Source organism: Mauremys mutica, chromosome 14, assembly GCF_020497125.1.
Source record: "Mauremys mutica isolate MM-2020 ecotype Southern chromosome 14, ASM2049712v1, whole genome shotgun sequence".
Lineage (NCBI taxonomy): Eukaryota > Metazoa > Chordata > Testudines > Geoemydidae > Mauremys > Mauremys mutica.
In genome coordinates this window covers 13,813,241-13,838,865 of record NC_059085.1, presented here as the reverse complement: position 1 = coordinate 13,838,865, position 25,625 = coordinate 13,813,241, and the positions used below count along the sequence as shown (strand labels likewise).

General features: G+C 42.4%; 1 protein-coding gene and 1 long non-coding RNA gene across 3 annotated transcripts in view; one reads left to right on the top strand and one right to left on the bottom strand.

Moving 5' to 3' along the window:
- Positions 1-15,615, bottom strand: part of SLC7A6 (solute carrier family 7 member 6) — a 46,851-nt gene extending 31,236 nt beyond the window's left edge. Inside the window, exons 1-3 of one of the 2 annotated variants that reach the window (XM_044987761.1) lie at positions 15,341-15,615; positions 3,126-3,202; positions 1,111-1,682 (exon numbers count right to left, since the gene is read on the bottom strand). In XM_044987761.1, the coding sequence (XP_044843696.1) occupies positions 1,111-1,642 (532 nt within the window). In that variant the 5' untranslated portion in view covers positions 1,643-1,682; positions 3,126-3,202; positions 15,341-15,615. Of the gene's footprint in view, positions 1-1,110; positions 1,683-3,125; positions 3,203-8,093; positions 8,236-15,340 lie in introns of those variants that run through there. The other variant, XM_044987762.1, reaches the window with a different exon arrangement.
- LOC123349583 lies at positions 7,953-18,960 on the top strand. Its single transcript, XR_006573588.1, has 3 exons — positions 7,953-8,421; positions 9,307-9,359; positions 17,416-18,960. It is a non-coding gene; the product is annotated as an uncharacterized LOC123349583 (long non-coding RNA).
- The last annotated feature ends 6,665 nt before the right edge of the window (positions 18,961-25,625 follow it).

Below are 25,625 nucleotides of genomic sequence, written 5' to 3'. Positions count from 1 at the left end.
TTTTCTCTTCCAAATCTATAAATAAAGACAATGAGGATGAGATCTACTAGTTCTAAAACCTTCAAGGACCTGGTGACCAGAAACAATCAGTCCAATTCATTAAGTACAGCTAATACTTTGTCTTATTAAATAGTTTTAAATGAGAAATATGCTGTGATTATTTTTTGTGTGTATCCACCACACTTCAGGTAGTTTTATTTAATAACAATTTGAAAATGCTTGTTTTGTGCATTTTTAATTTAATTTCAATGTCTTCTAAATGCAGCTAGACACAAATCACAAACAATTGATCACTCTGTAATAAATAAATGTCATTCATCTAAAAAAGTATAAAAATTAAGAATCAGAATAAATGTATATTAAGATATAGAATTGCAAAAAGTTAGCAAAAAGTACTAAAATTAGTATAAATTTAATATTAATAAAAACTATATTTAGTTGCAAACCATGTTTTAACGATTATACCAATCAACAAGAATCAATTTTTCTTTAGGAAAAGAACTGAAAAGTACAAATGCAAAACAAGATTAAAAATTATTTTAATCAAGGTTCCCTGCTTGCGGATTTAAATAATTATAGAAATCACCCTGATTTAAATCAATCCACCCAGCACCCACGTCAAAAAAGAAAAAAAGTTACTTGAGTCCCAAAAGACAGGCCTCTGTCAATAAAGCTATTCACTGAAAGTGAAGTTTAAAAGTGAAGAGTTTGTGTTTGAAAGCACACAAGGTTTCTAATAAGAAATTGGGTTTTCTGGACATCATGGAGGGAGGCAGAGAGAGACAGAGAAAATTATATAAACCTAGCCTGTCTGTTTAAAGATGCCACTGCTAAATTCTGCAAGCCATAATTAAAAATTCCTCCAAGAAGAATTAGGACTTGAGATAAGTTTTTAGCTAAGAGTGAAAGATCTTGCCTTTAAGATGTCAAAATATCCTCATCATGCACATCCAATCTATGCTGATTACCTGTAAACCATGTATTTTCCTTACTCTAACTCAAACCATTCTAGATTCAGAATGCTACAGTTCTGGAATCTAAACAGGACTATATGTAATAGATGTTCACAGTCAAGATAATAATCACATTAGTTGTCATATAAATACTTACATATACAAGCAGCTGCGATGAGACGACAGGCAACATAAGGAGGCTCACAAGAAGGGAAGACAGGCTGCACAATGTAGTTAGCAAAGGTTATTGCAATAATTGCCTGACTAGTTGGCTCAACAATTAATAATGAGCTCCATAAGCGAATAAAAGCAATAAAGCTCCCAAAGGCCTCCAAGATATATGCATAGCTGGCTCCTGACTTGGTAATAGTGGTTCCCAGTTCAGCATAGCAGAGTGCTCCAAACACTGAAAAAATCCCCCCGGTTGCCCAGATTATTAGCGACAATCCATAGGAGGCACTGTAGATGAGAACTCCTTTAGGCGAGACAAAGATACCTGAACCAATCATGTTGCCTACAATGAGGCTGATTCCATTAAGCAAAGAGATTTCTTTCTTCAGCTGGATTGTTTCTTTGTTTCTTTCATACATTTCACAGCTGTCACTTGAATCTGGCTTGCCTGCTTCCTTGATGGGAGAGTATTCAGCCAGTGAGTTATGAACCACTGTACCATTTGCCCTTTCTTCCATTGTGGAACTGTTGTGTGTTCTCTAAAACATCAATCCCAATCTAAAACAAAATTACAGACAGCTAAAAATTAATAACATCAATAACTTTGTCTAACCCTTCACATCAATTCTTCTTTCTACTTGGAGCATAGGACTGACTTGTGTAACCTCCTCTTGTGTAATATCCCTCTTTTGCTACCTTGTGCTATGTGATTTTGAATAGGGGTAAATCTTTGGATGGTAAAAAAACATGACATTTGAACAAGTGACAGTTTCAAAATATTTTGGAAGAAAAAGGTGAAAAGAAAAATACATGGTGCTGATTTGAAAGGGGGAAGTTGTGGGGAAGCACAGGGCAGAGAAAATTCAAAGGTCACTGACACCTGTCAGCTGAACTGGAAAGATTAAAAGGGGTAATGGAGGTGTATAAGGAAAGAGAAAGCATAGTACGAGAAAGAATAGAAGGTGGAAGTAGTGAAGATGACAGGTTTATAGCGATATTTTAAAAAAAAAACATTTCAAGTAAGTTTCATTCTTTCCTCTTCCATAACTAATTGTTTTTAAAAGCACCCAAGAATACAGAAGTGGAAAAAGCATGGATAAAGCTTCTGAATGGTTCATATTTCTTTTCCTGGACTTCAGAGTTGAACATCTTACATCTCAAGTCTCAAAAGGATCTTCTCCTCCCTCCTTCTTATAAAGAATCACTGCTGGCCTTAACACTTAGACATAAGATTATACCAGTATCAACAATTCTGAAATGCAGACACAATATAGAAGTTTAGAGATGAAACAATCTAATTAAATACAAATTGATCTTTAATTTGCATTGACACTAGCTTTCATTCAAAATCTAACTTCTGATTGGATTATCAGAAGTTTCATAAGAGCAAGCCTACACCTTTCCTAAAAACGTGCTACCATTTTTGTATGTCCTTGCCAAGCACTAAATCCTGAGTGCACATTTCAGTTGCCTACTGCAGAGCAGAAAGATGCAAGTCTGAGTGAGATTTGGCAAAGCAGTTGCTCTCGCAGAGAAAGCAACTAGTTTATCTTGCATTATATTTTCTTTATAACAGAAACTTAATTAGGGGTATTTCATTCCAAAATTAAACTTATCTTGAAATTGATCCTGGCACTAACCTAGTAAAGAGGGAAAAGGCATATACAAAGTATTTATGGTCTGATTTTCAGTAGGTCCAATATATAATTATGCACACAATTCAGGTATTTGTGCCTGAAAGTAATTAAGAGATGCATCTACCTGGGCATACAAGTATAAACACACTGGTCTATGCATTTATGGTAATTTGCACTCACTTTTTGTTCACACAGTTATAGATCCTTCCTTTTGAAAAAAATCAAATCCTTACTTTGTTATATTGTCAACATTATACTCTACAATGTAAGTTAATTAAAACATTCTGAACTAATATACTTAGAACATGTTCTTGCTCTTTCAAGCCATTTTAAATATTTTAAACCAAATAAATATGTAACCTACATGGAAATGGAATGTAAGCCATTTACTGGAATGGAATATAGCCCGTTCACATTATGTTCAGTATGAGCCTTCTATCTCTTTGCATAAAAGAAAAAAAAAAGAAAAAATCAGTAAGTATCCAAAATAGTATTATGTACATAAATTAAAATATTGACTGCATTTGAAAGACTATTATATCATCAAATAAGTCTGCTGTATTATTGCAAATCCTCCCTTAAGGCTTTTAAAAAGATTTAAAATATTTGTTTAAAATGTTAAACTTTTATTCTATCAGAGCAAACAGTAATAGCATAATACAGTCAAATTCAGTCATATTTGGAAAAGTCATCCAACACAGAAACATCTGTATGACGGAATATACTATCACAAGTAAAAGAAAAGAGCCTCAGAATTTTTTTTATTTTATTTTTTTAAACTGGATTTATTCTCCACAAATGTTAAGAGTTCTGAAAGGTTCAGGATTTCCCTCTTTCCCCATAGTTATCTGGCATTTATTTTCAGAGGAAAAAGGCCCAACCAGAAAATAGGTCATGGAAAATTTGCTCCAATATAGCCATACACTCACAGCATGGTAGAACATAGCCTCTTCCCTCACTGAAACCTAGGAAGGGGAGGTAAAGCTAGGTCTGTTTATTTCCTTTTAGCAGGTTGTGAGAAAGAACCTAAGACCCTAAATCATACCAACTCTTCTGCATTCCTGTCAGTGCTGTAAAAACTATTTGGCGAGACGGTGTTGACATTCAAGGATGTTATTTGCTAGTGAAGATATAGGTAAAAGCTTTCCTGATTAAGAAAGCCTACCAAAGGCTTAAGGAGCTAATTCTACTGTAATTATAAAGCACTATGGAGGCGGATTTGTTTAGTCTAAGTAACTCTGTGTATGCTAGTTTAATAAGCAGTCCTATATTTGGAAAACTTCTCTATCCTCTTTTATTCCACCAAGAAGCTCAGCTCACTGGAGAAATGACTAGCTGATGCCAAGCTTAAAGCAAGTTTCTGAGGGAATTCACATACACATAACAAGAACCTCTATCACTACAACAAACATCATCAGCACAATCTCTTTGGACAGCCAAGTCAGTACAAACTAAAATTTCGTACAGATAATGGCTTGTCTAAGCTGATCTATATACTATACACTGAAATGTAAACAAATCAGTTGTAATATAAATATTGTATTTTGTAATTATATGGAAAAAATTAGAAAGTAAGCAATTTTTCAGTAATAGGGTGCTGTGACACTTTTGTATTTTTATGTCTGATTTTGTAAGCACATAGTTTTTAAGTGAGGTGAAACTTGGGGTACGCAAAACAAATCAGACTCCTGAAAGGGGTACAATAGTCTGCAAAAGTTGAGAAGCATCGCTCTAACTTAATGAGGATACTGAAACCACTGCTATTTTGAAAATATTGGGTATTTATTCTTAGTTTTGTATAGTGAAGTTATAAAATAGTACAATATTTTAAAGCCCCCACTTACACTATGAAACAAGATGTGTGCAGCAAGAACTCTTCTTAAACACAATTTCAGGAAATATTTGCAATGTTTAAGGTATTCTTACACTGGCCAGTATAACTGCTTCTATTGAAACAGCTTTCAAAACATGGCCTGTTTCATTGTGTAGACAGAGTCTTAGTGACTCAACAAACATTTTGATGAACTTATTCACACACAAAACCTAATCCTGCAGAAAGATAGTGGAGGTAGACTTTCTGTACCAACTCAGAACAAAAGCCACACAAGTTTATGTTAAAATGCTAATCCCAGAGACATATTTAAAGAGCTGGAAACTCCTGGTCCAGCCACAGTTCAAATCCCTTCACTTGCCCTTGCCACCACCACAAACTTAAGCTCCTTGTCTACAGGGTCCTACACAACTTAGCTTCTATCTATCTCTGTTTTTATCTATTACCATGCTCTGCCTTGCTCAAGACAACTGCCACAATGTCCTCTCACTCTAGTCTACATTTTCCCATATAGCCCTTACGTGGAGAATCTCACACTGACAGTTTGCTCCCCACCTTCAAGTACCTCCTGAAGTCACAATTATAAGTGTTTACTAAATGGTAAATATTGCAGAAACTGTGGTATTAATACATGCACATAACAGTTCACTCAGTTAGATACAAGTTATCCTCTTGTCTTATTTTATACTGTCAGTTATGACCAGCAGACCTTCAGGGCAGGGACTGCTTGTTTGTCTATATAAATATCTAGAATGCTACAGATAGTGTCTCTACAAACACTACACCTAACCTTAACTGGCACCAAATTTATCAGTCTCCATGTAACCAAGGAGGAAGAGTGTAGAATATGGAAAAATATTAGTGAACAAAACTGAAACTGCGTTAAAGTTAGAAAAACACATACTGTGAACAGAAAATATTTACTAAAACCCAGGTTTCTGCCAGAGGCCATTATTAGGCAGAGAAAATAGACGGCTAGGAGAGAAAGAGGAGACAAAGGTGCAGTGAGGCGTTAAAGTTAGAAAAACACATACTGTGAACAGAAAATATTTACTAAAACCCAGGTTTCTGCCAGAGGCCATTATTAGGCAGAGAAAATAGATGGCTAGGAGAGAAAGAGGAGACAAAGGTGCAGTGAGGTGTTTTCTAGTACATGACAATTCCAAGTTCATACTCCCCAGCATGCCCATTTAGCTCCATGCCATATACCAGCATGTCAGTGGCACAATGTTGTTTTATTGCTGAATGACCTTCCAATAACACCTTTAAAATCACTTTGGTATCCTAAAGGCCACCAAGCAAGATACCTCAGTGCGAACCCCAGACATGGAATGTTATTTCCTACAGAATTTTAAGAGGCTGGATATAAGGAAATATTTAAAAGTAAGGAATAAGATCTTTCCCTAGTGGAAGTCTATTTGTGTGGCTCCTGCTTTATCGATAAATCCATGGTAGTTTACAACATATTACAACACTACTAAAAGACCCATGAACTTCAGTTAACTACAGTTCAAAAAAAGGTTAGGGGGTGCTAACATTAAGTCCCTTGGGGTCAGGATCCCTAACTGTCTTCCAGAGCCAGGATAGGAGCCACTTCCTCTTCTCTCTCTCCAGAGATGGATTGGGTTACTCTGCCTGACCAGTCACTGTCAGATCCCTCCACAGCCAATGCCTCCCTCCTTGCCCACAGGGATGCAGTTAGCACGGTTAAAAAAATTAACATGTTAATTTTGTTTTCAGTTAATCACAGGCATTAACAGCAATTAATTGGCAACCCTAGTTGAAGCTATGGTAAAGAATGGAATTATCAGACACTGATGAACACAATATGCTGGGGAAGTGTCAACATGGCTTCTGCAAAGAGAAATCATGCCTCACCGCTCTATTAGAATTTTTTGAGGGGATCAACAGGTGGATAAGGGCGATCCAATGAATATAATGTCCCTTCTATCACGGTTCTGATAACATCATTCATCACCCTTGTTATATGCATGCAATCAAACAGAACAACCCATATGGCTAAAAGAAAGATAAATTTTAACTTCAATAACCATAAGAAAGACATAATGGTAGTTTCATAACTAAAATGGCTGGGAATCTACACACAGACTTATTACTGGTTGTGACACACCAGAAAATTATAATGCCTGGTAACTACATTAGAGGAAGAACAGTATCTACAGACATTCACTGTAATTTGAGTCCTTTCAGTACCACAGCAACAGGGTTACGTCTATGAGCTTCACCTCAATTCTCTGAAAAGATCTTTGTCGCATCTCTCCTTACTAATAATCAGAAGTTGCAAGAGATTTGACATGTTCTGAAGGGAAGCCAAATGAGGCTCTGTCTACACTGCGCACCTTACAATGGCGTGGCTGTGCCGCTACAGCCATGCCGTTGTAAGGCGTGCAATGTAGTTGCCCTTTGTCACCAGGAGAAAGCTTGCCCAACAACAAAATAAAACCACCCCTTTGTCGGCAGGAGAGCGTTCACGCCAGCATTTTTTGTCGTTAAAATGTTTGTCGTTCAGGGTGTGTGTTTTTTTCACACCCCTGAGCAACAAAAGTTTTAACAAAAGTGCAGTACAGACAAGGCCTAAGTGCTGTAACACCCTGAGCACAGTAGAGGGTCCTCTAAACTGACCAACTCTGTGTTCCGCATTTTAAGGAGACCTAAAACTCTTCAATTTCAGTTTAAAAAATAAATCAATCAGACATAAAGGTGCTTAAGAGTCTGGTACGCTCCAGACAGCAGGGGATGGGTCTTACTCATTTGTGTAATTGTAAACACTTACAGCGATATAACATGCCTACTTACAGATCCCCAAGACTACCACAGGCCTCTCACACAAACTTCAAACCTGCTATAGATACATATGGCTGAGAGCCCAAGCAGACGCTGACAAAGTCTCAGAAATAATGAACGAATAAATAAATAATAATCATAAAAGCTCCAACACATGGATCATCTTGAAGTGCCTGTACGCTGGCTAAGCTCTTGCTGAATCACTTGTCCAGCCACGGAGCCTCAAAACCTGCCCCCGAGCAAGGCGCCAGCGACCCAGCAAAGCTCATACGGGGAAAAGGTGGGTACACGGGGCGGGGGGAGGCGATGGTCTCTGAAGCTCAGGACTGGGAGCCGGATTTTCCTCTCCGTCCTCAGCGCCGCGCCCCGCAGCTCGAAGAGGGGCGGGCGGGCGGTGGGCTCCTCGCGGCGGCGGGGGATGCGCTGCCCGCTACCGGCACCGGGGGGGTCCCGCACGCCTCCTTACACAGCGGGCGCTGGCAGGCGACGGCCGCGGAACATGAACCGACCCAGCCAGCCTCCCGCAGCCCCGGGGGAGCCCGGCCACAGCGCCAGGCGGCTCGCCGCGCTCTCCAGCGCTGCGGCAGGGGCGGGCTCCCTCCGCCCGTCTCACCGGCGCTCCCCGCCCCGGCCCCTTCCCTGAGGAGAGTTTTACCGCCTCCCCTCCCGGGGCCCGGCTTCCGCAGCCCCCGTTACCTCTCCTGCTCCCCGCCGTCACCGCCCCGCTCGCCGCGGCTCGGGGGATGCTCGTAGCCCGCCCGGCCTCTGCGGAGCGGCACGTGATGCCCGGCCCGCTCCGCTGGATTGGGTGGGGGGCGCGCGCGCTCAGGCACCGCCTCCCGCCGGGCCCCTCGCCTCAGCCATGGCGGGCGAGGCTGAGCCCCCCCCGGGGTGTGTCCTGCGCTCCCCACGAGCGATTTGCGACCCCTCCCCCTCTGCGGACGGGGACTTCGCGCTCCCGCCCCCCGTGGCTGTGGGACGGGCCTGCCTCAGCGCCAGGCGGGGTAAAGCCTCCCCCACAAAGGTAGGGAAGGGGGCGGGGGTGCGTGATTTCCCCGCCCCCGGGTGTGTAAGCGATCTCCTGGGGAGTCGAGAGAGCGCCCGCCGCTGTCGGGAGAACCCTAGACGTAGGGTGGAAGCTCCCTGGAGTACGGTATTTAGGCCAGTCCCCTAAAATACCTGGCCTAGGGTTATCTGGACGATGGTTCTCACTCAGAGGGATGCAGCCCCCCGGGGATAGGCAGAGGTCAGCCAGGGGGTATGTGCCTAATTGTACAACAGGCTAGAGCCCTGCAGCGGGACTGGGATCTCCTGGGTCCCAAGGGACCTGCTGCCATCATAGCAGGAGCAGGATAAAAATTCAACAAACAAAGGAGGAAAGGGGAATTGTGGGAGAGGAACGGGATTAAAAAAAAATAGGCCTTGTGCGCCAACACCTCGGCCAGCAGCCATCGCTCTCCGGCTACCCACCTTTAAAGGCAGCAGTGCAGAAAGGTGGCACTACTAAACCATGCAACTTTTACTTCTGCACTGCTACCGGCAGTCTAGCTCTGAAAGGGGTACAGTAGTTTGGAGAGGTTGAAAAACAATGCTGTGCCCCCCCCCCCTCGGACAGGTGTTTGTATTTGGGTAAATCTCTCCCACCTCCTCCAAGGTAGATAAAGGAGATTCCTGGTATTTGTGGCATCAAAACAACAGCCTATGCAGATACCGCACATACAGCAGTAAGACAATCTGCTAGTGCATATGTGAGGTATATTATGATACTTCTGTACATGGGTGTACCTTGGACCACACAGGTTTCTATCCAGATGGGCAAATTCATCCCTGTTTTCACCCCCACTAGAATTAAAACAAGAGACATTTGGCCGTGTAGTCTAGCCACTGGTTTTTTTTTACTGTTTTGTAGGAGAAGTCCAGGGAAGCCAGGCACACCAAGGTCTGGCAGAACTGCTGATTAAGGTAAATGGCCAGGCATAATGTTTAGTAAATGAGATTGCCCTCTGTTGCTGTGGATAGCAGAGGGAAGAGAAGAGTGGTAGGTGGATGAAGGTTTACAAGCTGGTAATTTGGGGTAAGGGGTTATGCATGTTCCTTACATGTTCTTCCCTTAAACAAGTCACTGATTGTAGAATGTCTGTTCCATGGAACTTCTGACTACCCCTCTTGCTCTTGGGGTTTCCCATTACCAGCCCTTGTGCTGTTATCAGCTAGGTAGAAGGAAGGTGAGCCTTTATTTGACCCTGTTGAGAAAGCAGCAGAGGACCTCAGGAGCTAGTGTAGTCATCCTCTGTCTGACTTTTAAAATCATCTGATCCATCCCTCTGCCAAAACATGGTCCCTTTCTTACATGAGTCACAGGGTGTTTATCAACCAGAGTGTACTGGCTCAGGAATGTGAGGCTCATTAACACGAAGCCTAAACTTTATGCTGCCTTAAGCAAAGTGGAAAAATAGTACAGTATGCCTGCTACCAGTGAACATGAGAGTTTAACTACTGACTTCCCAGGAAGCAAGATGGGTCCCTATATTGTTTAATTCTTAGCACCTCCACCCCACCCCCATTATAGCTCTACTGTTTAATGATTTTTCTGAAAGCGAAGGTACACTAAGTGTCTGCAACCACCCCCATCTCCAGCTGTAACCACATACTCCAAATACACCATAAAGCAGTATGTGTAAAATGAAGTGCGGTTTTTGGGGTTTTTTTTTTAGGAGGTGGCTTTAATAAAAATTGAACGACAGATGTGGATGAGGGGAAAGCAGTGGATGTGCTATTTCTGGACTTTAGCAAAGCTTTTGATATAGTCTCCCACAGTATTCTTGCCAGCAAGTTAAAGAAGTATGGGCTGGATGAATGGACGGTAAGGTGGATAGAAAACTGGCTAGATGGTCGGGCTCAACGGGTAGTGATTAATGGTTCCATGTCTAGTTGGCAGCCGGTATCAAGTGGAGTGCCTCAAGGGTCGGTGCTGGGGCCGGTTTTGTTCAATATCTTCATTAACGATCTGGAGGATGGTGTGGACTGCACCCTTAGCAAGTTTGCAGATGACACTAAACTGGGAGGAGTGGTTGATACGCTGGAGGGTAGGGATAGGATACAGAGGGACCTAGACAAATTAGAGGATTGGGCCAAAAGAAATATGATGAGGTTCAACAAGGACAAGTGCAGAGTCCTGCACTTAGGACGGAAGAATCCCATGCACTGTTACAGACTAGGGACCGAATGGCTGGGCAGCAGTTCTGCAGAAAAGGACCTAGGGGTTACGGTGGACGAAAAGCTGAATATGAGTCAACAGTGTGCCCTTGTTGCCAAGAAGGCTAATGGCATTTTGGGTTGTATAAGTAGGGGCATTTCCAGCAGATCGAGGGATGTGGTGAGGCCTCATTTGGAGTACTGTGTCCAGTTTTGGGCCCCACACTACAAGAAGGATGTGGATAAATTGGAGAGAGTCCAGCGGAGGGCAACAAAAATGATTAGGCAGCTGGAGCACATGACTTATGAGGAGAGGCTGAGGGAACTGGGATTGTTTAGTCTGCAGAAGAGAAGAATGAGGAGGGATTTGATAGCTGCTTTCAACTACCTGAAAGGGGGTTCCAAAGAGGATGGATCTAGACTGTTCTCAGTGGTAGAAGATGACAGAACAAGGAGTAATGGTCTCAAGTTGCAGAGGGGGAGGTTTAGGGTGGACATTAGGAAAAACTTTTTCACTAGTAGGGTGGTGAAGAACTGGAATGGGTTACCTAGGGAGGTGGTGGAATCTCCTTCCTTAGAGGTTTTTAAGGTCAGGCTTGACAAAGCCCTGGCTGGGATGATTTAGTTGGGTTTGGTCCTGCTTTGAGCAGGGGGTTGGACTAGATGACCTCCTGAGGTCCCTTCCAACCCTGAGATTCTATGATTCTATGTAAGCGAGAACTTCTGAGCCATTATTCAGTACTTTATCTGCAAGGTGTATCATTTCTATCCTGCTGAACATTACATCATCAGAATAACTCCCATTAGTTAATCATACCCTGAGGGAGTGGCCTTTGTCCTAGCAGTTTTGGAAAAGTATTTGTGTCATTAATTAAAGGATTAATGTAAAGAATCACAGGGATCTTAGTTATTACCATACAATAATAAACAATTGATTTGCACTCCTGTCCTGCTGCTGTTACATATGGAACCAACTTGACAAGACATACTGCCTCTTAAAACCAGTATAGAAACATTAGGTGAAATTCAGACAGTTCCTCCTAATGTTTAAACCCTCCCCTGACTTCTCATTCTCCAGACATGTTGAGCCCTCTGAAATGATGCAGCACAAATAGTGGTAATTCAGGTTTTCCTCCCTGCCCGCATGCCTTACCATTGTTTCTTAAACATGTTCAATGGCAAATGAACTCAAATCATACTGAAGGGTTATTAGATGGTAACAACTTTTAGTCACTACTGATTAACTTGCTGCTTTCTGTCATGCCAGAACACTATGTTTTATTGCTGTACCCTTAGTAACTAACTTAGGAAGGAGAGCTGGGGGTAGATATAAACGCTTGCTGGAGTACCTGGCTAGCTTTGTAAAACTGCATTCATCAGAGACATTATTCAGTCCCCAGCATTCTGGGCTCATGACATTTCAGATAATTAGAGCATTGCACCATTAGAGCTAAACAGTAGTCAGATTGTTCTGCTGGAGATAGAGAATGAAATTTCATTTTATGACCTCAGAAGAGATTCCTTATAGAACATACCAGCAAGATACTTTCAGAACTTTCAGAGAAGGAGTTAATAGATAAACCCTAAACACTTGTCATATGGAGGGCTTGGGATAAGAAGCTACAATTATTGCTCAGTAATGTGTGTCAAGAGCAGTCCCATAGAGATACTCAATTTAAAAAAAACCCACTTATTACAAAGCATAGTGCTTAAGTACATCAGAAGCAGGAAGCCTGCTAAACAACCAGTGGGACCACAGGACAATCGGGATGGTAAAGGAGCACTCAAGGAAGATAAAGCCATTGCAGAGAAACTAAATGAATTCTTTGCATCAGTCTTCATGTCTGATGTGAGGGAGATTCCCAAACCTGAGCCATTCTTTTCAGGTGACAAATCTGAGAAACTGTCCCAGAATGAGGTGTCATTAGAACAAATTGATAAATTAAAGAGTAAGAAGTAACCAAGACCAGATGGTAGTCACCCAAGAGTTCTGAAGGAACTCAAATATGAAATAGCAGAACTACCAGCTGTGGGATGTAACCTCTCACTTCAATCAGCTTCTGTACCAGATGACTAGAGGATAGCTAATGTGATACCAATTTTTTAAAAAAGGCTCCAGAGGTGATCTTGACAATTATAGACCGGTAAGCCTAACTTTAGTACCAGGCAAATTGGTTGAAACTATAGTAAAGAACAGAATTATCAGACATTGATGAACATGATTTTTTGGGGAAGAGTCAATATGGTTTTTTTAAAAGGGAAGTCATGCCTCACCAATCTACCAGAATTCTTTGAGGGGGTCAACAAGCATGTGGACAAGGGTAATCCAGTGGATATAGTGTACTTAGATTTTCAGAAAGCCTTTTATCAGATCCCTCACCAGAGGCTCTTAGGCAAAGTAAGCTATCATAGAAGAGGGAGAGTCTTCTCATGGAAGAGTAACTGCTTAAAAGATAGGAAACAAAGGGTAGATATAAATGGTCAGTTTTCAGAGTGGAGGTAAATAGTGATGTCTCCCAGGCGTCTGTACGGGGACCAGTACTATTCAACATTTTCCAGCTCATTTATGAATAAGGGGTAAACAGTGAGGTGGCAAAATTTGCTGATACAAAACTACTCAAGATAGTTAAGTCCAAAGCAGACTGTGAAGAGTTACAAAGGGACAAAATGGCAGATGAAATCCAATGTTGATAAATGCAAAGTAACGCACATTGGAAACCATAATCCCACCTATGCATACAAAATGGAGTCTACATTAGCTGTTACCGCTAAGGAAAGAGAGAGAGTCAATGTGGATAGTTCTCTGAAAACATCCACTTAGTATGCAGCAGCAGTCAAAAAAGCTGACAATGTTTGGAATCATTAGGAAAGGGATAGATAATAAGACAATAAATATCATAATGCCACTATGTAAATCCATGGTATGCTCACATCTTGAATACTGCCTGCAGATCTGGTCACCCTATCTCAAAAAAAAAAAAAAAGATATTGGAATTGGAAAAGGTACAGAAAAGGGCAACAAAAGTGGTTGGGGTATGGAACAGCTTCCATATGAGGAGAGATTAATAAGACGAGGACTTTTCAGCTTGGAAAAGAGATGACTAAGGGGGATATGATAGAGGTCTATAAAATCATGAGTGGGGTGGAAAAAGTAAATAAAGTATTATTTACTCTGTCTCATAACAGAAGAGCCAAGGGTCACCAAATGAAATTAATAGGCAGCAGGTTTAAAACAAAACAAAAGGAAGTATGTGTGTGTGACAGTGCTGCCCATGGGAGCCAACTGAGGTCACTCAGTCAGGGTGAACGGCAAACAAAACAGGGCACACAACCCCAAATGCTGGTGGTTATTCCAATACTTAGATTTACCAAGCCAGCACAAAACATCTTCTATAGTACCTCACTGGTCACTTAGAAGTCCAAACCACACAGTTCCCTTAAAGTACCCAGCCTTAGGCCTCCATCCAGACACACCTGTCAGATATGATGATGATTACTGAGAATGTTATCTCATCATATAAAAGAAAAGGTTCTTCCAATCCCAAAGGATCAGCCACATACCCAGGTTCAATTATAACTTAGACCTTACCCAAAATACACAGTAATAGCCAATTCTTATTAACTAAGCTGAAATCTATTAAAAAAGAAGAGAGAGAGTTGGTTAAAAGATCAATACATACAGACTTGAATTCAATTCTTGAGGTTCAGATACATAGCAGAGGTGAGCTTGTAGTTGCCAAAAGTCCTTTCAGATATAGTTCATAGGTTATAGTCCAATGTTTATATTCAGGGTGGCTCCAGTCAATGACTGGGGATCTCAATCCTTGTGGCTTAAAGTTTCCCCCTTTTGAAACCCAAAGAAGATCTGAGATGAAGTAGAATCGGGTCCCAGGGTTCTTATACATTTCCAGCAGCCTTTCGGCCTGAGAAAACAATAGGCTTAACTCCTTCTCCCAAATAGCCTGGCAATTAGTACATGGTAATTTATCCATTAAACAGTACAAATACAGGTTACCACAACCTTCAAAGAGACACAGACAATACTACTATTTCACTCAAGTATCTTCCTAAATGATAATATTCCTTTTTGGATCTTTGAATCAAAGCTATAGTGATAGACAAGACTTGTTTGCTCATATCACAAGACCTGAACAAATATCTACCCTTGAGATCTTTAACAATGCAGATTTGCATTGCAAAGCTCTATTCGTTTACATATCTTCCTAACCAGTCCTTAAGGTTCACCCATGGGTCAGGTCAGTCGATGAGGTGAGTTAATTAATTCCTTCTGGCCCGGTTATCTTTCAGTGAGATATATCACGCTCATAATGTCACAGTGTGTTCTGTTAAGAATTTATAGTTTTGCCAGGACAAAATAATAGTGCCATAAGTAAGCTCAAATATAACTTGCTAACAAAATAACAGCTAGGAATATAAAGAATATTGATTGGATATATGAGTATTTTAAAAATGCATATCTCTAGGAAAAAGGTGTTGTTATAATGCAAGTTAGCTTATACATGACAAAAATCATAGCAAGAGATAAGGCAGTTTGTAGTTTTTGCATAACTTAGCAAGTCAAATTAAAGACTATGGAGAAGTCTAGAATTTTCTTCACGCAGCCTTTACCATATATTAGTTAACACAAGGTAAGAGCACACCTTTGTCTCCTCCCCTCTGCCACCCCCTCCCCCGAAGATAATACCAAACAGGGCTTTATAAAACTTAATGATGTATCTGAGTTTTACCTTTTTTTATGAGCCTGTAGTTCTGCAGCTGCTACTAATCTCCATTTCCCCTTTATCAGGGTCCCTTTAAGAACTCACATTTTCCACTCACATTCTGAGCCTTAAGTCCTTTGATTCGCTCATCATCAGGCTGGCAGCAGAGTTTGTCAAAAACATCCCAAAACAAATACAGTCTTTCACCAGTTCTAGTTCTACATAGTAAGGTGGCAAAACCCAAGAAACAGGAGACTATCAGACCATCTGCCTCTAGCAGCCTGAGCTGCTTCTTCCATCCATCCAACCAAACCCTCCCTATAACCTGTGGCTGCCTTTTATATTTGAATCACCTGATTCCTCTGAGATGGAACTCATCTTGTAACCAGGGCTAGCTCAACTCCAGGCTCTCCAGCCCAGGGGCAAGTTATTCTGTTTCCAAGTAAACACATCAACATAGAAATCAGTTGAACAAACTAAAAAAAAAAATCTAAACAAATGAAAATCACTAAACAAATGAAAATAAAATTTGAAGGAAAACCAACATACAAGACTCATGAAACTAAACAAAAATCAAAATCTGACAAAACTAGGGGAATATCTGCAAATAAGAGAAATCCAAGCACACTAGTCAATTATTTATTAACTGGTGAAATTTGTCCTGATATGAAGAGCCAGCATAAGCTCTTCCATACCGTTTAACATCCAAGAAGGCAGGGTGCCATTGCTTCTGCATCCCCTGTATAGTGATAGTCCAGTGGAGCTGGGCCTGCAGGTAGCCAGTAGGATTGACAGTTACATGGAACTAGATGACCCAGTACCCAGTGCAAATGTCATAGAGGGGCTGCTTATAGTGACACATTGGTGAGTACTTATATGGACCCCTGCTGAAATTCTGCCATCAAAGTTGAGTGTTGGGGTCACTTTCCAGCTTCTGTTGATGTTTACTGGACGCTCCTATAGTATTCTTGCCGGAGATTTGTCACTGGGGCTCATAAATATGCTTTGGGAGAGAGACTATTACCTATGGAGTGGACCAGATTTGACCAATTGGCAGATTTTCCAATTTCTAATGGGACTCCTTCCTTGTAAGATGTTCATACCAACCTCACCACCTCAAACCGTACAACCTGAGCTCAGGGCACTACTATCCTTATATTTTGCATAGCTTTCAGGAGAGCAATGGAAATATTTCAAGCTAATGATTTTACAAATTTAAGTGCTTTTGTCACTATTTTGGGTTAAAGTTATGAATGGCTTTTTAAAAATAGGAAAATAAATTTGTATATTCTCCCTCAGTGCTTCACATGCTTTTCTGGAACAAGGGTTTAATTTTGGATTATTGGGAAAATTTCCTAATACATGGGCAGCACATCACTAGTGCTGCAGTTGCTATCCTGTCCATAAGTATTTATGTTTCATACCCTGATTTAGAAACAGAATCATTCTTGTTAGGCAATTTAAGGGCCTGTTGTTGCTTGCTCTGCTTTGCTAAGATGGATGTAAAGATAATTATTCTTACTGTTTACCCATGTTCCCCAGTGCTTCATTTGTGGAACAATATTTTACACAAAACAAAGCAACTTTTGTGCCAACAACAGAGACTTTTTTTTTTAAGGTAAGTAGCGGGTTGGAATATTAGGTGTGGTAGAGTGTTGCAACAGAATCTTAACAAGAGCATGTGTATGCCCACTTCAGGCAAGCATGAGTGCAAGCACCATACAACACACAAAATGTATGCAATGTTGAGGGAGGAGATAAAAAAATGCAGTTGAAGATTTAAAAAAAATAAATGTCTACATTTGGGCTTCTAAATCTATATAGCTTATAGATTTATAAGCACTCAAATAAGTTGTCTGATTATTCCAAAGTACTGAGCAGCCAGCAACTTCCTTTATTCGGATGCTTCGGAGGCTAATTTTAGGCCCTTATACTGAAAATCTTGGTCTCACTCACTAGTCTGCAAAAGTTCATAGAGGTGAAATAAACTCTCCCATCCCATCTTCCTTCCTCATTTCCCACCTGTCTGCCTCTGTTATCTTTCAAGTAACATTTTACTTGTTATTACCTGACATTGTCCTTTTACCCATTTTTGTCCACAGTCGCAGGGTAGCTGGTCTCTGTGGACAGACAGAGCCAGGCTCCCCTGGAAATTCAGCTAATTAAAGAGGGCTGGGGTACACCTGGGCCTACAAAGGGCTGCTAGTAGGCATCTGAAGGAAGGACTGAGACAGGCTGAACCCGGCACTAGCAGAGGAAGCTGTACTGGAGTGGAGCTAACTTCTGTGGCAGTCCCTAGAGCAAGAGGCCAGGGAAACAGCCCTGTGGCTGCTGCTCCAAGTGGGGAGTAGAGCTGAGTGAAACTGGAAAGCTGCCAGAAGCTGGAATGCCGCCAGAGACCCCTGGAAGAGGTGGCCCTGAAGCCTGGGACTAAAAACTGGGTTAAGACACAGTTTTCTGTTCATTTCCTAACCTCGGTTATGAAAAATAAACTTTGACTGAGACTGGGCATGGTAGCGTATGCTTTGGAGCCGGGGAAAAGTGATGGCCCTGATGACATCAACACTAATCAATAATTACCGGTTTGTTGATACACACAATGGTCGTGCGTGAGTCCGGTTTCTACTTCTTCAACTCTATCCATGCTGTAGAGCTGAGCTGGGCAATGATATCTTCAAAAGGCTGGACACAATTTCCAAACGATACCAAGGAAACCTTGAGTGTTATGGGTTTGGTAAACCTTGTTGAAACTGGTGGTTGTAACAACCAGCCTACATTTGGGATAAATATAAGATGCCCTTAAGCCCATTTATGGAACAAAGTAGCTGAAATAATAGGAGCACTGTCCAAACCAAAAACACAGACCCATGTCGGTGGAGAGGTTTCCCTGGGTAATGTTTTAGGAGAAGTGTGTGTGTGTGTATGAGAAAAATAGGAAGAACACCAGAGAAGCTGATTGAGAAGCAGCAGAAATCCAGTGACACTGCCATCGGAAACGTAGCCCTGAGAAAAGCCTAGAGAGACCTGTGGAACTAAGTGCTGGCAGGAAAGGGGCTTGGAACACTGGGCAAAGAAGCTGTCACCTGCTGTTTTACTCCTGTTGTGTTAATGAAAACAGGAGTATGTACATTCTTTGTAAATAGTATTATATCAAAGAAATACCTGACTCCAATATCAACCTCCTAACTCAAACAACATGCTAGCCTGAATTGTGGCTAACTGCTTGAGTCAAAAAGGTAGCACAAGAAAGCAACCAATCTGCCAGTGTAATCTATTCCTTTTAAGTCCTTCTTAAGCGTCCTTCTGGGCAATGTCCAAGGCCTTTTTTTTCTTTTATTGTCTACTATTAGGTTCTTTATTGGACATTTTGTGCAGTGTTTATAGTTTCTTTAATCTGCCTTTGGGACTTATTTGTGCAAATTGATCACTTGTAATTGTGATTGTTTTAAGGGTGGTTGTCTTTATTATGGAGACACCTAAAATTAACTACATTTAATGAACAAGGTTAAACCACATCTTTGGCTGGTGTAAATTGGTTTAGCTAAGCTGATTTAAACCCACTGAGGATCTAGCCCATCTCCAGTGTAAAGAGAGCAGCAAAGAGTCCTGTGGCACCTTATAGAGCAACAGACATTTTGGAGCATGAGCTTTCGTGGGTGAATACCCACTTCGTGGGATGCATGTAGTGGAAATCCCCAGGGGCAGGTATAGATATGCAAGCAAGAAGCAGGCTAGAGATAACGAGGTTAGTTCAGTCAGGGAGGATGAGGCCCTCTTCTAGCAGCTGAGGTGTGAAAACCAAGGGAGAAGAAACTGGTTTTGTAGTTGGCAAGCCATTCACAGTAAGAGAGAACACAAGCATAACTTCCTGGAAAACAATATAGCAGTTAAAGCCTCTGTTTGACAAGAAATTATAAAAGAGCAGGGATTTGTACAGATAGTGTTTACGTGTCCTTGTCTGACTCAAAGGCTGATGTACTAGGTTGGAGTCAGGAGAATTCTCACAATTGTTTTGAAAAAAGTGCTATTTGCCCACAGTTAAAACAAAAGGAATTCATGACTTCCAAAGACAACCGTGTCTTCAGCCCGAGCGGCTGGGAGCTGCAGGGTCCTGCCGCCTCCCGCAGCAGCAGGGAGCTGTGAGGGAGCTGAGGCGACGGGCCCCCAAGCTCCCAGCCCCCATGGGCAGCAGGGGTACCCAGCCGCCACAGGCATGGGGATCCCTGCAGCTCCACGCCAGCCATGATAGCAGGGGGGTCCCCACAGCTCCCTGGCCACCGCAGCAGGACAGGGGGACCCCCGCAGCTCCCTTGCCACCGTGGCAGGGCAGGGGGACCCTGGCAGCTCCCCTCCACCCCAGGAGGGCAGGGGGAACCCTGAAGCTCCCTACCATGGTGACGGCACAGGGATTCCCACAACTCCCTGCCACTGGGAAGGAGGCACGGGGACCCTGCAGTTCCCCTCCGCTGCGGTGGGTAGGGGGACCCCGGAGCTCTGAGCTCTATTGGGTGGTGGAAGCCTCCCAGCCACCCCACAGCTTCCCAGTCCCTTCCCATTTTATCATGGATATTTTTAGTAAAAGTCAGGGACAGGTGCCCAGGACCTGTCCGTGACTTTTACTAAAAATATACATGACAAAATCTTAGCCTTTACTATATACACTGCATTACACATATTTGGAGTGGCTTGGGTTACATGGAAGAGACTAATCCCTGTTCACATACTGTTGACGCTTGACCTACTCTTTACCTCATCTTTACATTCCTGACTTATCTTGTTCATTATCTTGTTTGTAGTAAAGAGTTCCCTGGATGTTCCCCCTTTTATCTTGAGAGAACATTACATTCTGTCTCTTAGCTTACTGACCCATTTACTTATCTTAGCACAAAGAGTCGTTTTCAGCCTGCTAACCAATTTACCGCCCTTCTCCTGTCTTCCAAGAAATGAGGCACCCCCATATTTAATTATTTATGTGAGGCCAGGCCTACAATCCTAAAGAAACTAACTACAAACTGAATATAAACAAAAGTGAAAATGACTAGTCTATACTCATTCTCAAAGCTAAGTGATATGCAAAAAGTGAGCAAAGTGCATATATAGTCTAAAGCTGAGAGTTTGAATTCTAAGTTTTAATAACCTGGGTGTTACGTGTAACATAAGGGAAAGTGTGTGTTTTCACAAATATGGGATTCAATCCTGAAGACTTTTTACTTGGTCCTTACTCAGACAAAGCTCCTCTTGACTTCAAGGAGTCTTGCCTGAGCAAGGATTTGACTTGTAGTGTTTACCCCAACAGTACCCCTTTAAAACTCAAATGTGTAACTTTGCACTATTTTGACATTCTGCAAGATTAAGTCAATTGAATTCTTTAAAACTACATGAGGATTTGTTGCAGGCCCATGTCATGTGCTCCTGCAGTAGGTAGCACAGTCGTGAAATGGATCCAAATTTCTGTCTCCAAGCAGACATTTTTTTTCCAACTTCTGTTCTTTGCTAACATCAAAAGGCAGTCAGCCCTAAAGTGATAATTACAGATAACTTTGCTAACTTTCTTAATGTGATTTCTGGAGCTCCCAGCACTCCATTATCTATGGTCTCCCCTTTGTTCCTTTGTTCCGCACTTGGCTTTTGATTGCTTGATGCATACAGTATCCCACTGAGCAAACCACAGCGGACTAATTAAAAACTACTTCAAGCTATGCAAGATCCTCACAAATATGAAAAGCCTTTTCAAAGCCATATGGTTGTTTACTGTGAAGTGCCATAAAATTAAACTTTGAAAAACAATCAAAGCTCTGTGCATATACTCCTAAGTATATTTTAGTCCAAGAAAAAAGCTGTTACTTCTGTTGTAGGTTGCTACTAATCTTTTTTCAGTAGCTGATGGCCATTACTGAATACTGCATGGAAGAGCTTTTTGAATACTGGCAATTTGATTCCATCAGATGTGATTACATATGACAAAACTGGAGACATTTACCCTTAAATTTACTTGATCCAGAAAATATAATTGAAGTACAGACCCAGCATTAGTGAGTTTATATCACAGTTCAGTCAATGTGACAAGGGAAACCAAACCTCATGCCTCTGTATGTCATATGATTGCCTGTGGAGGTCAGGAAGATGTTTTTGTCTCCATATCATATCATATATATGTAAGCGGGGGAATGGTCCCGCTATTGTGGGGAACTTTCCTGGCTTCTGCCCTACCCCGGTGAAGGAGGCTAAAGTAGGTTAGCAAAAGGATCTGAGTCCTCGCTCCCACTTCCTTTACCCAGAGGCCTCCCTGCCCTTGAGGACTCCCCTTCCACTCTCCTGTCTGGCAGAGTCCTTGTAACCCCGACAAGGCTGGCCCCCAAATTCCTGGGGGGCTCAACCCCCCAACCCTGCTGTGGTCACCTAGGACCGGGGCTAGGGTGTCCCCACTCCGGGGTACTCTCTTTGCACTGTGCACCTCCCTGACCCACTGATCACATCATACAATTTAAAGCAAATACAAGTTGTTTAATTAACAATTAATTTTAAAAAAGAATAAGGAAAAATGGGAAAGGTTAAAGGAAAACACATCACCCTGCTCTGTGGCAGGGAACGTCACAAACAATGTCTCTGGACATCAGGGCAGTTCACATTCTGTTCCTTGTAGGTCCCAGGTGTCCCTCTCAGGCCCTGGCTGTGCTGCAGGGATGCTGCGGGTTGGACACTTGCTCTGGTGGTGGCCATACACCTCCGGGCTTTGGGTGGTGGGACCCTTCCCAGCGTCAGCCCCCCGTCGGGTTAGGATCCCCCTCCCAGCCTGGCCTGTAAGGACCCTTGGCTGGGGGTGTCTTTCTGAGCTGGGCCCCTTTGCCCAAGGTCCCCCCCCGGTGGCTGGCCCCAGTTGCTCACCACACCTGGTTCTGTGGCTGCAGCTGTGCTCCCAGCACAGGATCTGTTCTCCCTGGGCTGCCTCTAGCTCCGTGGCTGCAGCTCTGCTCCCAGCACAGGATCTGCTCTCCCTGGGCTGTCTCTGGCTCCGTGGCTGCAGCTGTGCTCCCAGCACAGGATCTGCTCTCCCTGGGCTGTCTCTGGCTCCGTGGCTGCAGCTGTGCTCCCAGCACAGGATCTGCTCTCCCTGGGCTGCCTCTGGCTCCGTGGCTGCAGCTGTGCTCCCAGCACAGGATCTGCTCTCCCTGGGCTGCCTCTGGCTCTGTGGCTGCTTTTCTGGCCCCTCTGGGTCTGGCAAGGCTCTGGTCCCCAGCTCAGCTTGGGCCCCTGCTTTCTCCTTAGCTTGGCCCCACTCTTTCTGACCCAGGCAATTCCAACTCACATGGAGGACAGGACGGCCCCCCCAGGCCTCCTGACTCCCTGATTAGCCTGTCCGCTCTGTCAACCAGGCTGACCTGGAGCATTGGCCTCTCCCCATTGTTCCTGGGGACTGTCAGTCTCAGGGTCCTGATTTCCCATCGACCCTTCCCCTTTCAGTTCTGGGAGCTAGCCAACCAAAACACCCCCACTGAATGTTAGTAAGGGGGCAACAGGGTGAGCAGACAGTAAAAGTGAAAAATTGGGACGGGGTGGGGGGTAATAGGAGCCTATATAAGAAAAAGACCCAAAAATCGGACTGTCCCTATAAAATTGGGACATCTGGTCACCCTAGCCACAGCCCCTTACATATAGCATAACTGGGGAACCTTGACCTTCTCTTGAAACTTAATGGCCACCACTGGAAGCAGGAAAATAGTCTGGATGGGCCATCAGAGTGATCCAGTATAACAGCCTTCGTGGTTAGAATCCTGCAAAGTTTGGGGTGCCACTGGCTTACTTTGTAAGATCAGGAGCTGTGCTCTTAAAAGCCCAAACTATCATGGTCTTCCTTTTAGTGTTTGGCTGTTACTGAAGTGCTTTTGGAACAGTGGGGAACCTCTCCCTCTTTGGATTCAAGTTAGACAGTCCTACACTGGTGATGATTTTCTCTGTTTTCCCCAACCTGAAGCAGATACTCACCAGCAACTACACACCATACCACAGAAACTCTAATCTAGGAACCAATCCCTGTAACAAACGTTGTTGCCTACTCTGTCCCCATATCTACTCTAGCGACACCATCAGAGGACCCAACCACATCAGCCACACCATCAGGGACTCATTCACCTGCACAGCTACCAATGTGATATACGCCATCATGTGCCAGCAATGCACCTCTGCCATGTACATTGGCCAAACTGGACAGTCTCTACGTAAAAGAATAAATGGACACAAATTGAACAACAGGAATAGTAACTACAAAAGCCAGTAGGAGAACACTTCAATCTCCCTGGTCATTCTATAACAGATTTAAAAGTAGCCATACTTGAACAAAAAAACTTTAAAAACAGACTTCAAAAAGAAACTGCAGAACTAAAATTCATTTGCAAATTTAACACCATTAATTTGGGCTTGAATAGGGACTGGGAGTGGCTGGCTCACTACAGAAGCAACTTTCTCTCTCCTGGCATTGACACCTCCTCATCAATTATTGGGAATGGACTATATCCACCCTGATTGAACTGGCCCTGTCAGCACTGGTTCTCCACTTGTTAGGTAACTCCCTTCTCTTCATGTGTCAGTATATAATGCCTGCATCTGTAATTTTCACTCCATGCATTTGAAGAAGTGGTTTTTTTACCCATGAAAGCTTATGCCTAAATAAATCTGTTAGTCTTTAAGGTGCCACCGGAGTCCTCGTTGTTTTTGTGGATACAGACGAATACGGCTATCCCCCGACACTTTTCTCTGTTTTGTTTACTTTGCCAATGTAGTTACAGCTCTACAGTTGTTGTAGTTGTCATGCAGCTAAATTCAGTACCTATGAGATCTAGCAAACTCAGCCAAAGGCAAAACAAAAAGATTTCATCTCATGTGGCCAAGCTACTCAAAAGTCACAAATTAAGACCAATTCCTGTGAGCATCACCTCCACAGCTGGCATAATTGGTACTAGTCAGTGCAATCAGTTGACACTGTCACATTCTAAGAACTGTTGTAGCTGTGTTGATCCCAAGGTATTAGAAAGAGAAGGTAGGTGAGGTGTAATCTCAGAAAAATATATGGGAAGATTAAGCTCCCCTCCCTCCCAGGTCATAATTGTAGGTAATGGGCTGAGCAAGAATGAGAGTTTACATTTCTGGTGCCCGATTTGTATTAATGGACTTTGGCCTCCAGGACTGCCAATCAGCTACCTTTTACCAGCACTGAAAATTCATTTTCTTTTGTCTTAAAACCAGACAAAGAATTAGCTACAATTACCAGAGAGATTCCATCTTAACACATGAAGGAGGATAGCCAAGACTATTCCTCCCGCTGAATTACAATAGTTCATTATTAAAGCTGAGCAGTTCAAACAAATAACTACATTCTGTATTACATACAGAAAATTAAATGGCAAATTATCAAATCTTGGCCTAGATTTGTCAAGAAAAAGTCACAGGTGCTTATGTTTCATTTACTTACAGCTCAGTGTCCAAATGTTTGCTCTTCTGACATCTTTCATTTAATCTAAACCTAAATAAACAAGGTTTCCTGCTTCAGCTATAGTGCTAAGGTTCAGAATAGAGTTGCCATTTCTTTGGTGAAAAGGGCTTTATCCAGTGCTGCAAAGATCCGTGTTTGAATTTGTTTTAGGATTCATGTCATCCAGACTGGGTGGGATGAGGCAGGAGTATATGCTTGTTTTTTCAGACAACTTCTCTATGTTGAAATCTTTCTTTACCCTTAAAGTCTGCTTTTTCTTACATGTGAAACTTGCATTAAAATGACACAGTCAACCTAATAACCATACTTCTGTGTGAGATCTTACCTAACAGATACAAGTAATAGCTAATTAAAGAAGTTTGGAGAAACATTTCTGTTTTTTATTGGCATTTGACAACAATTCTTGTATACTCAGTTTCTCATTTTGTTCATGTGGCTCCATGACACTGCAACAGTGAAGAGAAAGTATCTTTAACCCCCCCCACACACAGATACATCTGATTGTAAATCCAGATAAACTGACAGAGGAGTTTGGGGCACCTGCAGACCTGAATTTACTTTTAACTAGGGCTATCAAGTGATTAAAAACTTAATTGTGATTAATCATGTGATTAAAAAACTTAATCGTGATTAAATATTTAAATACAGTATTTCCTCGCTTAACGTTGTAGTTATATTCCTGAAAAATGCTACTCTAAGCGAAATGATGTTAAGCAAATCCAATTTCCCCATAAGAATGAATAAATGCGGGGCTTAGGTTCCAGGGAAATTTTTTTCACCAGACGACTATATATATATATATATATATATATATGCGTGTGTGTG